The sequence below is a fragment of the Bos javanicus genome, chromosome 4, assembly GCF_032452875.1.
Source record: "Bos javanicus breed banteng chromosome 4, ARS-OSU_banteng_1.0, whole genome shotgun sequence".
Classification (NCBI taxonomy): domain Eukaryota; kingdom Metazoa; phylum Chordata; class Mammalia; order Artiodactyla; family Bovidae; genus Bos; species Bos javanicus.
Window position 1 is genome coordinate 13,021,157 of NC_083871.1, and position 17,896 is coordinate 13,039,052.

Consider the following 17,896-nt stretch of genomic DNA (forward strand, 5'->3'; position numbering starts at 1 on the left):
CTACCTTGAATGCCATTCCCTACACTCTTTGTTGCTCTTGTTAATCCTGTTCACCTTTCAGGACTCTGTTTAGGTTTCATCCATTCCTCCAAAAGCTTTCCTGGGCTCTCTCAGCTGGGCTGAGGGCCGGTTTTTATTCAGTCAGCAGCACCTTGTGTAGCTTTCTCTGCCACTTTTTATCTACCACTCGTTTGTAAACTCTTCAATGGCAGCTTTCAAATAGCTGCTTGACTTGTAATACTTGGAGGGATGAGCGCAACACTGGGCAGTTAGAGGAAGCCAAGACATTGAATCAAACTGAATCACTCAAATGATATTAAGATAAAGAGTGGAGACAAGAGTTAAATGAGAAGAATGACGTTTAGTTAGGAGCATAATCTGAAATAGTGAAGGAAAAATGGCATAGAATACAGGGATAAAAGAATCTAGGAATAGATTGGAGACTGAAGTTAGGGAAAGGACTTAAAGGAATAAGCTGTACTTGTCTTTGGCACTTTGAGGGTTAGCACCTTTCTGTGGGCTTTTTCTATCACATTTTAATTGTTTTGAGAGACTATGAATTTACAAGAATACCTTATCTTTATCACATTGCACCAAAATCTTCTGCATGTAAAGCCAAGAAAAAAAAATATTAATGCATATTTCATTCCTTGAAAACCTTTGGGACCTTGGAAATAGCAGCCTGGTGACTCATACTGACATGACTGCTTTTTAGTCATAACTGAATAAACATGTAGTAGGCACAGAATAGTCGAAATGGCCTAAGTGATACCAAGATCTATACTGCATAGATCTTCTCCTGCCCATTGTATGAACTAAGAAATATCCTTCAATCATAGAAATCATTCCTGATACCAGGAATATAGTCAAATCTTTAGAGCGTGAAATGTATATAATGAGGTATATGGCCTTGGTACCAACACCAAATAATGATGAAAAAGATTTGTAAGTTATTCCTATTCAAAAGAATAAGAAGTTCTTCCCTACTCAAAATAATACAAAAAATCCTAAACAAAATAGTAGCAAACCATATTCCATAACATAAAAAAGATATCATGGCCAAGTTGAGTTTAGCCAATAATGCAAGTATGGTTTAACACTGGAAAATCAGTCACTGTTGCATCTGACATTGTACTGAAAGGCATAAAGAAAAATTAAAGAAAGAAATTAGAAAGAAAGAAATAAGAGTTATCATTACCAAGAGTTATCATAAGAGTTATTATTACCAAGTGATTGTCTGTTTGGAAAATCTCAAATATATATACAGAGAATACATTACAGATAGAAATAATATATGATTTCAGTGAATTTGCTGGATACAGAATTAATATAAAATATAACATCTATTTCAGTGTATCTACATAAAGAAAATAATTTATAAGCTATTTACCTTGTTCAAGGCAAGAACATGCCTAACAAAAGATAAGTATGACCTTCATGGAGAAAAATACATTCTATTGAACTTTATTAAAGAAAGCTTGTATAGAAAGACAAAAAAAAAAACCTCTTGTTCGTGGATTAGGAGACTCAGTAGCTTAATTCAGTCAATTTTCTATAAGTTAATTTATATATTCAATATGATTGAAATAAAAATGATTCTAAGGAATTTTTAGATGGAATTTGATAACCTGATGCTCAAATATATATATGAAAGAATAATGCATCAGAAATAACCATGATATTTCACATGGTATTTATTATTAAGAGATATTTATTATATTATATTAAGAGATATTTATTATTAAACTGTAGCAAGTTAGAACCTAGGACAAAAGAATGGATAAGTTGGTCAATTAGCTGAGAAACAGACGCTCCCACATAGAAAATTTGTTTGTGACACAGATAACATTCTAATGAGTTGAGAAATATTAGGCTTTTCAATGAAGGGTAAATGGTAAAATTGCAATCCTCATCTTAACCTGAGCTCAAAGTTCATTCCAGATGAATTATTACTCAAATGTGAAAAGAAAAGCTGTAAAATTTAGGATTCAGTATAGAAGAATATCTTTATGACTTCAGTGTAAGAAATGGTTCCTTACATGAGACACTTAACAAATCCATAAAGGAAACAATTGAGAAAATTGAGTGCATTAAGATTAAGAACTTCTACTTATCAAAAGATTACTTCTGTGAAAACAGACATACCAGAAGCTTGAAGAAAATATTTGAAAAAATAAAAAACTGAAAGAAACCTATATAAAAAGTCCTCTGTGAGCCAACGAGAAAAGTCTACATATAGACCATTGACTTAAATAGTCATACTGTAGGAAAAGAGAAATCTGAGTGGCCAATGAGCACATGAAAAGATGCTGAAACATATTAGGAATCAAAATGTAAAAATTAAAAACCAAAATGAAATACTATTTTCCATCTATTAAATTGATTTAAATTGGATATTTTAAGTTTTGGTGGGAATATGAACTAAAAGGAACTCTTCTCTGTATAAGTATAAATTGGCCAATTCACTTTGAAAAATGATTCGGTATTATCTAGTGAAGTTGACCCAACAATTATATTTCTTAAAAAAACACCTTAGTAAAATTCTAAATTCATGAGATGTTGCTGTTGTTGTTCAGTCACTCAGTCATGTTTGACTTTTGTGACCCAATGAACTGCAGCACACCAGGCCTCCCTGTCCTTCACTGTCTCCCTGAGATTGCTCAAACTCATGTCCATTGAATCCATGATACCATCCAACCATCTCATCCTCTGTTGTTCCCTTCTCCTGCCTTCAGTCTTTCCCAGCTCGGGGTCTTTTCCAGTGAGTCAGCTCTTCCAGTGAGTCTTTTGCATCACGTGTCCAAAGAATTGGAGCTTCAGCTTCAGCATCAGTCCTTCCAATGAATATTCAGGGTTGACTTTCTTTAGAATTGACTGGTTTGATCTCCTTGCTGTGCAAGGGACTCTCAAGGGTCTTTTCCAGCACCACAGTTTGAAAGCATCAATTCTTCAGTGTTCAGCCTTCTTTATGGTCCAACTCTCACATCCATACATGACCACTGGAAAAACCATTGCCTTGACTAGACGGACCTTTGTTGGCAAAGTAATGTCTCTGCTTTTTAATATGCTGTCTAGGTTGGTCATAACTTTTCTTCCAAGGAGCAAGCGTCTTTTAATTTCATGATTGCAGTCACCATCTGCAGTGATTTTGGAGACCAAGAAAATAAAGTCTGCCACTGTTTCCATTTTTTCCCAATCCACTGGCCGTGAAGTGATGGGACCAGATTCCATAATCTTAGTTTTTTGAACATTGAGTTTTAAGCCAGCTTTTTCATTCTCTTTTACATTCATTGAGAGGCTCTTTAGTTCCTCTTCAATTTCTACCATTAGAGTGGTGTCATCTGCATATCTGAGGTTATTGATATTTCTCCCAGCAGACTTGCTTCCAGCTTGTGACTCATCCAGCCTAGCATTTCACATGATATACTCTGCATATAAGTTAAATAAGCAGGGTAACAATGTACAGCCTTGACATACTCCTTTCCCAATTTGAAACCAGTCCATTGTTCCATGACCAGTTCTAACTGTTGCTTCTTGACCTGCATGTAGGTTTCTCAGGAAGCAGGTCAGGTGGTTTGGTATTCCCATCTCTTTAAGAATTTACCACAGTTTGTTGTGGAAGCACGGTGTAATATCATTCTTGTAAAAGAAAAGAATTGGATACAACTTATATCTCTATCAGAAAGAGAATGGGTTAATATATTGAGGTATATTCAATGGAATGCCATACAAAAGATGTTTCTGCACTTCATAACAGGGATTTCAGGAGCCTATAATTAAAAGGAGAAAGGCACAGAAGAATACATGATTCCATTTATATGAAGTTTAAAATCATGTAAAAATTACTGATACATTACTCAGTCATACAAAAATATGGTAAAACTAAAGAAAAACAAGAATGATAAAAATCAGCAGAATTATTCTTAAGGGCAAGAGACTAAACTATTACAGAATCAAGAGGCACAAAGAGAGGATTATAATTGAAATGTAGCGGTACTGCTCCTTAAGTTGTTAGTTCATTTGTGGTGGTTATATCCTTATTTCATTATATTTTTGTATATTTCATAAATATTATTTGTGTGAATTCAATATTTAATGAAAAAAGTTAAAATCTGTCGTGTCCAATTGCTTATATTTAACAGTTATGTGGGTATAAAATGAATATGACATGATTCCTGCTCTCCAGGGTCCTATAAAATGACTTAAAGACTTTGTGTCTCAAAGTGGGACACTCATAGTACTTCTTTAAGACTGCAAATTTCTCCACCCAGCCTCGCATCTGCTGGAACAGAATGTGCACTGCCAATGGCCTAGGGCTATGGGGGTTTGTGGGAAGGGTTGGGATAATCAGGGCTGGAGCTGTCCAGTTTAAAGATGCCGGGAAAACTGACGAGAAGACTTTTGAGTGCTGGTATTGCAGACACTTTTCAAGAAGAAATTGTTGTCACAAACCACCAGATAGCCATAATGAGGAAAGGAGTAAAAATTATTTTCCCTCAAAGGAAATTATAAGTTTGAGAGTACGTTTATTATTAATCCGTAGAAACACCATCAATGATATTTTTGTTGGTCTTACTTTTTGTTTACTATCAATTCTGTTGCTATAATTTCTAGATCTATGTGATAATCAGCATTTTTGCAATCATATGAGTCAATTTTTATGTGAATACACCATATTTTCCAAGATTCAATTAGTTGTACATCTAAAGAATTATTGAAATAATAATAATGTGCCACTTGGTCAGTGTAGTTGCTCTCTTCTGCAGATTAAAGATTCAGGAAAATACAAATCTCTTAAGTCTCTTCCCACAATTCTGCTGGCATCAGAATAAGTGCTTCATTGTTTCCTTAGCAAGTAAAATGAAACTCAAGGAAGGCTGCCAATTTGAAATTGCAGTGTGACATTTGAATTACAGAGGTCTACTTTGGTCTCTTGACTGTTTAGTTCTGGATATCAGTGGGAAAAATAGGGATCACTGGTTCCCTCCTCATATAGAATATATTCATCAGAGACTTAATGACATTTATATCTTAGTAAGTAGCTATCATTTATAAAGAGGAATTGAATTAGAAATATTGAGTCATGGAAAAATATAGTTTATACTCCCAAGAAGCTTAGTATTTTGCTGTGGAAACAAATATATATGGTAAAGAATTTAAATCATTTTCAAAGCAGTCTGTCAAAAGGCCAGAAAACCACAGTCTAAAAGAATCATCACAACAAAGGACACACGAAAGTAAAAGCGTGAGTTTGAGACTTGTGTTTCAGCTTTTATTTGCAAGAATTTTTGTTATTTTTATATGTTTTCTGTAGCTAAGAAGCTGAGCTAATATTGGGTGAACTCAAGAAATAAAAAGACTAGTTTACCTGCAGAGTATATGAAAGGAGTAACGGTGGGAAAGTCTTCAACAGAGTAAACTGAATAATGTTGTCAGTTCAGTTCAGTTCAGTCGCTCAGTCGTGTCCAACTCGTTGCGACCCCATGAATCGCAGCACACCAGGCCTCCCTGTCCATCACCAGCTCCCGGAGTTCACTCAGACTCACGTCCATCGAGTCGGTGATCCCATCCAGCCATCTCATCCTCTGTCAACCCCTTCTCCTCCTGCCCCTAATCCCTCCCAGCATCAGAGTCTTTTCCAGTGAGGCAAGTCTTCACATGAGGTGGCCAAAGTACTGGAGTTTCAGCTTTAGCATCATTCCTTCCAAAGAAATCCCAGGGCTGATCTCCTTCAGATTGGACTGGTTGGATCTCCTTGCAGTCCAAGGGACTCTCAAGAGTCTTCTCCAACACCACAGTTCAAAAGCATCAATTCTTCGGCACTCAGCCTTCTTCACAGTCCAACTGTCACATCCATACATGACCACTGGAAAAACCATAGCCTTGACTAGACGAACCTTTGTTGGCAAAGTAATGTCTCTGCTTTTGAATATGCTATCTATGTTGGTCATAAATTTTCTTCCAAGGAGTAAGCGTCTTTTAATTTCATGGCTGCAGTCACCATCTGCAGTGATTTTGGAGCCCCAAAAAATAAAGTCTGACACTGTTTCCACTGTTTACCCATCTATTTCAAATAATGTTATAGAAACTTCAAAAATCAGCTGAATTTCTAGGCAGTTTTTGAAATTAACACAATATTGTAAAGCTTGCTTGCTTGCTTGCTGCATCGCTTCAGTTGTATCCGACTCTGTGCGACCCCATGGACTGCATGCAGCCTACCAGGCTTCTCTGTCCATAGGATTCTCCAGGCAAGAACACTGGAGTGGGTTGCCATTTCCTTCTCCAGTGCATGAAAGTGGAAAGTGAAAGTGAAGTCGCTCAGTCATGTCTGACTCTTAGCGACCCCATGGACTGCAGCCTACCAGGCTCCTCCATCCATGGGATTTTCTGGGCAACAATACTGAAGTGGGGTGCCATTGCCTTCTCCAATTGTAAAGCTACTATACCCTAATAATAATAATAATGGTTGGGAAACAGTTCTCTCCAGGGCTCTAAGATTTCTGAGGCATTGAATACTCTTTGTTCTAGACTATCTGTTCAAGTCCCTTATGATTATACAGTGGAAGTGACAAATAGATTCAGGGGACTAGATCTGATAGAGTGCCTGAAGAACTATGGACAGAGGTTCATGACATTGTACAGGTATGGCCCTAACAGAAGCAGAAGGTGTCAAGAATACACAGAAGAACTATACAAAAAAGCTCTTCATAACCCAGATAACCATGATGGTGTGATCACTCTCCTAGAGCCTGACATTCTAGAATGCAAAGTCAAGCGGGCCTTAGGAAACATCACTCCAAGCAAAGCTAGTGGAGGTGATGGAATTCCAGTTGAATTCTTTTAAATCCTAAAAGATGATGCTCTGAAAGTGCTGCACTCAATATGCCAGCAAATTTGGAATACTCAGCAGTGGCCACACGACTGGAAAAGGTCAGTTTTCATTCCAATCCCAAAGAAAGACAATGCTGAAGAACGTTCAAACTACCACACCATTGCACTCATCTCATACACTAGAAAAGTAATGCTCAAAATTCTCCAAGCCAGGCTTCAACAATACATGAACCGTGAACTTCCAGATGTTCAAGCTGGTTTTAGAAAAGGCAGAGGAACCAGAGATCAAATTGCCAACATCCGTTGGCTCATTGAAAAAGCAAGAGAGTTCCAGAATAACATCTACTTCTGCTTTATTGACTATACCAAAGCCTTTGACTGTGTGGATCACAATAAACTGTGAAAAATTCTGAAAGAGATGGGAATACCAGACCATCTGACCTGCCTCCTGAGAAATCTGTACGCAGGTCAAGAAGCAACAGTTAGAACTGGACATGGAACAACAGACTGGTTCCAAACTGGGAAAGGAGTACATCAAGGCTGTATATTGTCACCCTGTATATTATTTAACTTCTATGCAGAATATATCATGAGAAACACTGGGCTGGAGGAAGCACAAGCTGGAATCAAGATTGCTGGGAGTAATATCAATAACCTCAGGTATGCAGATGACACCACACTTATGGTAGAAAGCGAAGAAAAACTAAAGAGCCTCATGATGAAAATGAAAGAGGAGAGTGAAAAGTTGGCTTAAAACTCAACATTCAGAAAGCTAAGATCATGGCTTCTGGTCCCATCACTTCATGGTAAATAGATGGGGAAACAGTGGAAACAGTGGCTGACTTTATTTTTTTGGACTCCAAAACCACTGCAGATGGTGACTGCAGCCATGAAAATAAAAGACGCTTACTCCTTGGAAGAAAAGTATGACCATCCTAGACAGCATATTAAAAAGCAGAGACATTACTTTGCCAACAAAGATCCATCTAGTCAAAGCTGTGGTTTTTCCAGTAGTCATGTGTGGATGTGAAAGTTGGACTATAAAGAAAGCTGAGTGCTGAAGAATTGATGCTTTTGAACTGTGGTGTTGGAGAAGACTCTTGAGAGTCCCTTGGACTGCAAGGAGATCCAACCAGTCCATCCTAAAGGAAATCAGTCCTGAATATTCATTGGAAGGGCTGATGCTGAAGCTGAAACTCCATTACTTTGGCCACCTGATACGAAGAACTGACACATTTGAAAAGACCCTGATGCTGGGAAATATTGAAGGTGGGAGCAGAAGGAGACGACAGAGGATGAGCTGGTTGGATCTCATAACCGACTCAATGGACACGAGTGAGTAAACTCCAGGAGCTGATGATGGGGAGGGAGGCCTGGTGTGCTGCAGTCCATGGGGTCGCAAAGAGTTGGACACGACTGAGCGACTGAACTGAATTGAATCAGTGACACCACCTCTATCCTGGAAAGCATTCAGGTTGACCTCAGCTCAGTGGCCAGGGTTTTTATGGATTATAGAATTCCCTTCACCCCTGTGTTTTTCCCTTGTGGTCCCATTCCTGGTCTGTAAAATCACTCATATCCCCTGCTATATTTAAGGATGTAGTGGTATGGCACTAAAGACTCTGATACCACTAGTACCTTAGACCAAGTGAAAAACTCACTTGAAGAATCTTAAGGAGATACCCCTGTATTTCTAAAGTAGACCTTGATGGTTTATGGAATTTGTTTAACCAGTAGGGTCTGGGAGCCTGGGGAGTATAGTCAGTCTCAGAACTGCAAGTTGGTCTCATTCTGCTATTTGGAGTTCTTTTAATAGTAGTTTTAATTATATGCTGTGGGAAAGACTGAATAGATTTTGTCTGGCCACTCTTGGCCACACGTATCAATGTAGTCAAGGGAATGCCATACTCATGGGAAGATTCATCAGATACCCAAATGGTGCAGAAATGAGGGTGAATATTATTGGAACACAATTCCCCCAGGGCTCTCTGACTATTCTGCATGTGTTGTGAGCAGAGGCACTAATGCCCTTTGTTTCAGATATTTTTTCAATGATATTTTACATAGTGAACAGCCTTGGAAAATAGAGACAGTGTCTCCATTTAAGGTAGGTGACAGACTTGCTTATCACCTTTGATTAAAAAATGTGAGTTTTCTAAGCTCAGAATTCTTAACAAAAGATTTTATGTTCATACCCTCTGCTCCATTTTTAGACCATGACAGAATCCTGGATTTGATCTTTGTTTGGAAGCCATTTCTTAGTCTTAGAATCGAGACTCTCAGAACCATCATGTTTTGTTGGTTCCTTTCTGTTCAGCTGTCCTCTGAGTTGATGGCTAGTCATCATATTTTACTATAAGCAGCAGAAAGAAAGCAGGCAGTGCCTTCAACACTTTGGAAATCTACTTCTCTTGTTCATTTGGTTCAGTAGGAGTATTTCCTATGTTGTGCTTCAGAAGGTGATAATGTGGCTAAGCTTTCTGCCACTACAGTCTTTTCAAGGAAATTTAGGCTGCTTTAATATACTCTTCAAAATCCTCCCTGCTTTCATTCCAGCCTGATTCCAGACTTCCCCGTTTTCCTATATTTATTACGGCTGGGCTGGGCTGTGCTGAGTTGCTAGTCGTGTCCGACTCTTTGCGACCACATGGACTGCAGCCCACCAGGCTCCTCTGTCCATGGGATTCTCCAGGCAAGAATACTAGAGTGGGTTTCCATGCTCTCTTCCAGAGCATCTTCCCAACCCAGGGATTGAACCCAGGTCCCCCACATTGCAGGCAGATTCTTTACCGTCTGAGCCACCAGGGAAGCCCCCCTTTCTATTGTTCTATAATAAATTACTACCAGAACGTAGCAACTTAAAATAAGAAATACTCACAGATTACAGTATCTGTAGGTCAGTTTAGCTGGATACCTCTGACTCAAGATGTCTCATAAAGCCAAAAGTAAGGTTGTAGCTACAGCTGCAGTCACACACACGCTCAACTTGGCGAAGGTCTGCTCCAAGGCCACTCATAGCTGTTGCCTGAATGCAGGAGATCCACTTCCAACTTGGCAGGCCTCAGGTCCTTGCTGGCTATTGGCCACAAACAGCAGTTTCTTGTGATACGGGCCTCTCCATAGGACCACATACAACATGGTGGGTTGGCTTTCAACAGCAAGAGGACAAAAAAGATGCCAGTCGCAGGGTTTTGAAAACCAATCTTAGAAGTGACATCCCATCACTTTTGTTGTATCCTGCTTGTTAGAAGCGAGTCTCTAGACGCAGTGCCCGTTCAAGGGAAGAGCTTATAGAAGTCCATGAGGAAGAGATCAACGGGGCTTATTTTACAGCCTACCTGCCGTAGTGGTAAAGAGCTTTTGAAGAGTATACTTTTGAAATGGAAGGAGGCAGGGAGCTAAAGAAAGCTTTACAATTCTGTAAAGTCTAATTCTAGTTTTTGAATGGTCTACCACAATTACTAGAAAATTTTAAGAAGGGTTAAAGATGAGTTTGAGTTCTTACAGAAGATTGTACAGGCAAATCTTAAATCTTTCTGGTCAGAATTTTAGGAGGAATAATCTGCCTGCCTTCAGGAGCTGAGCATCTGAAGGCAGGGAACACAAGAGGCATTATCAGTAATAGAGATAGAGATGTTAGATGTTTCTTGATTTGGTGACTAGACAGTAAGAATGGAGTGAAATTTCAGAAAACATTCTGAAAACAAAGATAAAATTTTGAATGACTTGATAAATGAGAGAAATGAATATATGTCTTGAGCCATACATCATGTTGGATGTTTTACATATTTTATTTCTTTGAATCCTCTCAATACCTATGAGGTTGGAATTTTTCACACCATTTTATAGAAGAAAAGGTCACAGAAGACACAAGCTGAATGACTTGCCCACTGTCATGCAACAGTGGTATTACTTTTTCTCTTTTGGGGCCCTGGTCTCTCCAGCTCCCAGGCCATGCTCTTTTTTGTTGTACTGTTCTGTGGCATTGTCTTGGAGAAACCGAAGACAGTGGAAATAATCATAGTCCTGATGATTATCATAGTCATCTAGTCATTTAGCATATTCTAGGCACTGTGATTGGAGAAGGCGATGGCACCCCATTCCGGTACTCTTGCCTGGAAAGTTCCATGGACGGAGGAGTCTGGTGGGCTGCAGTCCATGGGGTCGCAAAGAGTCGAACACGATTGAGCAAGTTCACTCTCACTTTTCACTTTCATGCATTGGAGAAGAAAATGGCAACCCACTCCAGTGTTCTTGCCTGGAGAATCCCAGGGACAGGGTAGCCTGGTGGGCTGCCGTCTGTGGGGTCGCACAGAGTCGGACACGACTGAAGCGACTTAGCAGCAGCAGCAGCAGGCGCTGTAATTAATACTTCAAATATGTCACTACTAGAAATTCTCCCAACAGCGTTATGAAGAAGGTGTTATTATCCCCAGTGACATGAAAAGAGACCAAATGGCCCAACATTACAAAACCTGGACACACAAGTCAGCTGAGAGAACACAGAAAGAGAGATGCCTTTTCAGAGATGGGGATGCTTTTGCTGAAAGTCATCTGGATGGTTGGCGCAGACTGAGGAATTTTAAACATTAAAGTGTTAGTTTGAGGTCTTTCTCCTCCAGAGAAAAAGCAACTCTCTTCTGTCCTCCCACAGAACTGAGTCTGAAAATATATATAACCAAATTCAATTCCAGTAAACAAATCCAACAAAAACTGCATAATTAAGGCTATTTTTATGATTAGCACCATTTAGTTTCCCTGAATCTACCAGAACAAACATTGCCTCAGCAAAAACGACTACTAATGGTGAACCTAACAACAAGAGAAAATCCCAGAAGGGTCAGTGAGGCCCCGGCTGCAGCTGTGCTTTCACTATGTTTCTTACTTGAAAGCTGAGAATCAACAGGAAAATCAGGCTCTACCGTGCTGTGTAGATGTGGCTAAAACTGTATTAATTTATTCAGCAAACATTTGTTCAGCGCCTACTACATGCCAAGCAGTGTGCGAGCCACACGAATTACAGGCATAGATTATACCTGGCATTCTCAAAGAATTTGCCATTGAAAAAAGTTGTTGGGAGAAGGCAGATAAAAAAACAGCCAAGTTTTATGGGTGAAGTGTGGCACATCACAGAAACATTAAGAGTCTTAAAGAAGAGTCACGAAGAAGAGTCTTAAAGGCAGCAGCCTTTAAGTAGATAGACATTCATTTGGATCATTAGGGAAGGAGGAGAGTCAATAAGTGAGGATAATAGAGACCTGGAAGTTTGCTTCACCCTGGGTAGAAGCTAGTACCTACTCCAAAACTGAGAACACGAGAAGAGGAACAAGTTAAGGAAGTGTAAAAGTTTCACTTCAAAAATGACGGTTTGCTTATAAAAGATTCATGTGGCCAGGGTTTCTAGGACATTATATTTGTGAGACCAAAAGCAAACAAATGTCTGGTTACAAGATTTGGTGAAGCTTTACCCTATTGCTAATGTGGTATAAGTACCGCCACCAGCAGCAGCGGTCACTTATTTTGAGTATCTGCCATGTGCCTGCCCTTGTGTTGCATATTCTGCAGGCACCATCTAACTAAATGTCATGAAAACCTTGTTACTCTAAGGAACTATTTTTATCCTCACTTTATGGATGTGAAATTGAAACTTAGATCTGAAAAGTAACTTTGCCAACATCAAGAGCTGAGATTTGAACCTAGGCTCAAGTAATTTCAAAACCAAGTTTCTTTAATTGGTCTTTGCTATAACAGATACTGTCTGTTCCTTTGTAAAACCTATACTGAGATCTACAGCCCTCCTGAGTATTCAAGGCTCTAATATGTCTACATGCTTCTGGTCCCTCTAGAACCACCAGAAGAGGCAGAAGCTGTCAGTTGTACTTAACATTGTAATTATGAATCTTAATAAAATATTAAATCCTCCGATAGAATATGAGTATAAAGGAAGTTGTGTCTATGAAAGCAGATAAAATTCTTTGTAGCGATTCAGAGAAGACTGGTAGCTCAAGAAAACTAGATTGAAAAGGAAATGCAAAAGAGAAAAGCTATAAAAATCTAGAGGAATTTCACACTTATTTTGCCTTGCAAGTATCTTTTTCATCCATTTTAAGACAGTGCATTAATTCTTTGGCATATACGCTCTGGTTCTGGTTTATATAACAAGGAGTACATGAAACATCAGTCAGCATACATGTGAGCCAAACCTTTTGAAGGAGACTTCTGTGCGCTTGTCCAGGGTGAGCATACTATGAGAGAAAAGAAGAGGACAAGAACTTTGGAGCTCACTACAGGCAGGCACAAGTCTTCAAAGTGAACTGAATGATAAGGTTCAAAGATGCAGAGAGTGAATCTCAACACAACAGGATTATGCACCAGGGCTTTTGGTTGGAGAGAAATGAAAGGAATGTATTTCCGTTTATTTTTCTACAAAGCTTTAGCTCTGTAGACTGCAAACAGCATAGCATAGAAGAAAGAGCATGGGCCGTGGGATATGTTAAATATGTAACTTCAGGAAAATAACTAATTGACCTTGAGGAAAGTTTCTGAGCCTCAGTTTCCTCAAGTTAACATGGTATAGTAACATCAGACAGTTTTTAAAGAATGTACAGTGTTGGGCACATAGTAAGTTACAAAAAAAAAATCAATATTCTTTTTTTTTACCCTTTTGGGAGGCTATTTAAAAATATAAAATGTTAGTCAAGAAGGTAGATAAGATGATGAAACGGTAAGAACTATTCTTGCCTCATTTAAAGTGGATTTGCAAGTTGGGACAAAGAACTTTCAAGAGTTTCTGTTTACTTAAAATATGTTAAGTATTTTCAGAATAAAGAGAGAAAGAGAAGAAGGATCAGGATACCAATGGAAACACTGTGTTGTAGCAGTTTTGGGGGGTACAACATTGTCCACTTTCCTCTGTAAATGTCAAATTCAATTTAATTTTGAGATTGATGAAATTCTGTATCAGTCCATGTAATTTATGTTATTTGCTGACTAACCAGAAAAGTAATTTCCATTTTCCAAAAAGATAAAAGAATTAGAAGAATGTATATTCTGAGTCTACTGAATGTAACTTTTAAGCTTCTAGGTGTTTATGGGCTTCTGGAGTAAATCCATACTTTATTCAAAAGCCTGTTTAGGATGGGGGTGATAAATAATCAATGGGAGAGAATGGCAACATGTTTTAAAACACTATATCCAGAGATTCTGATAAATAATAGTATAATAAAGACAGTAAAATACACATCTTGTCCTCAGGATGCTTGAGATTAATTAGAGAAAACACTAGTAAATGGAAAGATGAAATGAAAGATAACAAATTTTAACAGAATTGCAGGCAGTTTGGGTATTGAGAAGGAGACTGGCAAAGTAAAAAAAAAATCAAAACAATTCTTAGTGACTTACATTTATAAAAATAATTTTGATGACTCAAATGGATAGCAAAGCCAGAATTGTACTTAGAGGTGAGAATTGCATATATTGTAGAGACCCTAATCCTGTTATTTACTAAAAAGAATGTTAAAAAATTAATGTGATCTAATGCTGCCTTCTCATCAAATGACTTTACAGGGTATTTTCTTGATATGATTGAAAACTTCCTATCAGGTTACAGATATTACCAAGTAAATGCAATTGGGATTATTGGATTCATTAAAAAAAAAAAATATATTTTTCAAGATCCTATTATAGGTTAGGCCTCTTCCTAGGCACATATTTATGTTCATTCCCTTAGACATGATGAAGAAGTATCTATTTTCAAGCTGTTAAAGGAAAATCAAATTGTTCAACTCTTAGGTTTAAAAAGTGCTATGCTGTCATCAGACCTTAAATTTAACTTCAGATTTTATTGAATCATTCATGGTATTTGTCAAATTGATGTGATATAGAAGTGAATTTTATATACCTAGCTTAGGCCTTTATAATTGCTGATAGTTGTAACTATAGGGTTAAGAATAAGTGCAGAGTTTTATGTCTCTAAATCAGAACTTTCAGCAAGGTATCTTGAGATCATGTACTTGCCAGTCGTGCTACATTTCTGTTCATTAACATCACTGGGATTCATCAAGTACCTATTAGTTCTAAAAATATGTATAAACAGAAGATGAATTAATGTACAGAATCTCACACACACACACAAAACAGGTCTGGAATTAGAGTCCTTTTAAGGTTTATAGGAACTAATCATACCAGAAATGGAGGCTCTCTGGGAACAGCCAGCCCCCACTGTTCAGCTACCTTCCCTCCCAGTGCCACTGACACTTAGAATGATGTTTACAGTTCAGATCATTTCAGACTGCTTTCTAAAGACTCCTAGGATTCCCTGTGCTGATAAACTACGGTTTCAACATGGAGGCCAGCCACTGCTTTCCCTTTCAGTCAAGGCGTCTCTGATTTTTTTGTGTGGGGGAAACAGGGAGTTCTAATGTGTAACCAGTGTGGAAAGTCACTGCTCTGTATGAAATACCCTGAGCTTACTTGTATATACAAATGCCGCCAAAGTCAAAGTCTTCATGATGATAGTCTGTGTGTGAGGAGGAAGAGTCTGAGTATGCTGCGTCATCCTTTGTTGTTCCTCATGCTCAATGGCCTCCAGAAATTGTGTGTACATCTGGACACTGCAATTTAAGAGAGAAATTTGAGAACCTGGAGAGATGTCAGTGTACAGGCAGAAAGACAATTACAGAGAATGAGACCTAGGAGGAAATTGCAGTTATTTTACTTTGAAAGAGAGAATTCAAAATGGCAATACTAATGATCTTTCAGAAATTAGGAATTATTACACTGAAGTTAATGACTGGATTTCCTTCATTTGCAAACAGTCAAGTAAATACAGTTTCAGGTTTAGGAAGAACAATTTAGTGTAGAACCAAAAGATAAAATAGCAATCGGATACTAAGCTTGTTTAGTCAAAGAAATAGATCACTCAGTACACTATGAAATGTTTTAAAGGCAACATGAATTCTTATCTGTTTTATGTATTAAATGTAATACTACCTGAAGGAGCAGGGGTGAATTAAAGAAACTTTGTTTTTCAAGACTGTGAGTCAGTGATTTATCTTCAATTTAAATCAGAAGGTATAGATCTCAAACAAGTAACCTGGTGCTGCCAGGAAAGGAGCCACTTTCTAATCACGTTAAGGAACTTAGCGGTGAGGAAGAATATACATTCCAGGGCTCATGAACTGGATCCCTACAGGGGCCCAGGGGTATCATGAAGGAGGGATGCTCACAGCTTAGTATAATGAATTATGGAACTTGTGGTGTATTAGAAAGAGTGTGACCCATGTAAACGAACAACCACTGCTGACTCTGACCAGTGTTTCTCATATCATAATGTGCCTATATTGTCAGATCTTTGGTTCTATCACACACACACACACAAAAGAGAAACTGGAAACTAGAATCTTAGGTGACATTTTTTTTTTAAACGTCAAAATGCTCACATTTATCAAAGTAGTACTAAACAGGCAAAGCAATGTACCCATGTGGGCTGTAAGGTAGAAACTTTTGGTTTGCCCTTTAGGTCACTAGTTAACCACCATGTTAGTTAAACAAGCAAATGAAGCAGAGTTGATTGAACTCTAAAGCTTAGGAGAATGAATCTACCAGACATTTTTTTTGTAAGGCTTAAATAAGGTCCCTTCCAGCTCTGTGAATCTTTTGACCTACCGTTTCTTCTTCTCTGCTGTCAATAATGCATTACAGGTGGCAGGAATTTAAAGGAATTACTTATTTCTGTTAGCAATGTAATTTTCTTTAGTAAAACCCCATCAAATACTTAGATTTAAAATAGTCTGTTGCTTCACAAAACCCCATCAAATACTTAGATTTAGAATAGTTTGTCGCTTCACTGAAGATACTGCCGATGCTGTTAGACTTTTAGAAATGCACTTATACACGTCACAGACCTGTCACTTTGGATCTTTGAACTAACATTTGTAACCCTAGCTGCATGAGGCATGCTTGACTCAAAAGCCTACTTACACTTTTACCACTTGGTGTGACATATTTTATTTCTCTTTTATAAAATATTTTAAAAATAGCCCACCTCCACCTGAGTAATAACAGCTGGGTTTCTGAAGTTCCCTTCCTTTTAGACAGGAGAATATGCCACAGATGAAGAGGAGGACGACGTAGGGCCTGTTCTTCCTGGAGGCGACATGGCCATCGAAGTCTTCGAGCTGCCTGAGAACGAGGACGTGTTTTCCCCCTCAGACCTGGATACAAGCAAGCTCAGTCACAAGTTCAAAGAGGTAAGTTGCCAATCTGCAAAATATTTTTCTCTACCTGTCCATTTCATTATTAAGTATATACTTTTGTTAGAAAAATATATTAAGAATAGTCGGTTTTCAAAAGAATGCCTTTCAATTACAGATTGTCCAGAATCTCATTGAATTTCAAGGCAAAAGTTAAGTAGATCTCATTATACAGTCATTAATTTAAATGCATTAAATTAATACAATCATTATTTGTCATGGTGACAGTTGCTAACTTGTCTGTTCCATAATTTCAAGCTACAGCTTTAATTTGCATTTTTTTGTGATAAGTTCAGGTTGTATGTTTAAAGCTTTATGAAAGTTTCGGGAGCTGGTTTCCTCAAAGGCAGTGATTGCTAAAAAGGATTTTTTTCCCCCCTAAACTAGACAAGATTCCAGCAGGGATTAGATGGTATTCCCAAGTGGCTTAATTGAAGAAAGTTCAATTTCTTGAAAAAGTTCAAGGAAAAAAAAACACTTTTTTTTAAACTTTTGATTTTATCTTAGAATATGGTTGAATGAGTTAACAGAACTACCAAGTGATACTACAGCACACAGGGACCAGCAGCAGCAGAAGCTGACACCATCTGTTGACTTAATAGGTGAAGAGGGAAAGAGATAACCTTTGTTTGAAGGCAGGCCATTCACCATCTGCAGCTTTGTAAGATGCAGCCACTGCTAAAAACGACAACTTTGGAGTGAGGGTGATAACATACCAAGACCCTCCTCTCCTCTGGCTGATGCTGCCCATCAGTCTAATCCAGGTAGGATAGCCTGGGCAATTCAGTCCTGAGGCAGGAGCTGTCAGAAAT

The 17,896-nt window shown here is 38.2% G+C and overlaps 1 protein-coding gene across 12 annotated transcripts in view; it reads left to right on the forward strand.

Annotated features, from left to right (window-relative positions):
* Positions 1–17,896, forward strand: part of PPP1R9A (protein phosphatase 1 regulatory subunit 9A) — a 349,529-nt gene that overhangs the window by 253,082 nt on the left and 78,551 nt on the right. For all 12 annotated transcript variants that reach the window (XM_061413476.1, XM_061413484.1, XM_061413474.1 and 9 more), the window contains one exon: positions 16,926–17,081. In XM_061413476.1, coding sequence (XP_061269460.1) covers positions 16,926–17,081 — 156 coding nt within the window. The remainder of the gene's footprint in view (positions 1–16,925; positions 17,082–17,896) is intronic.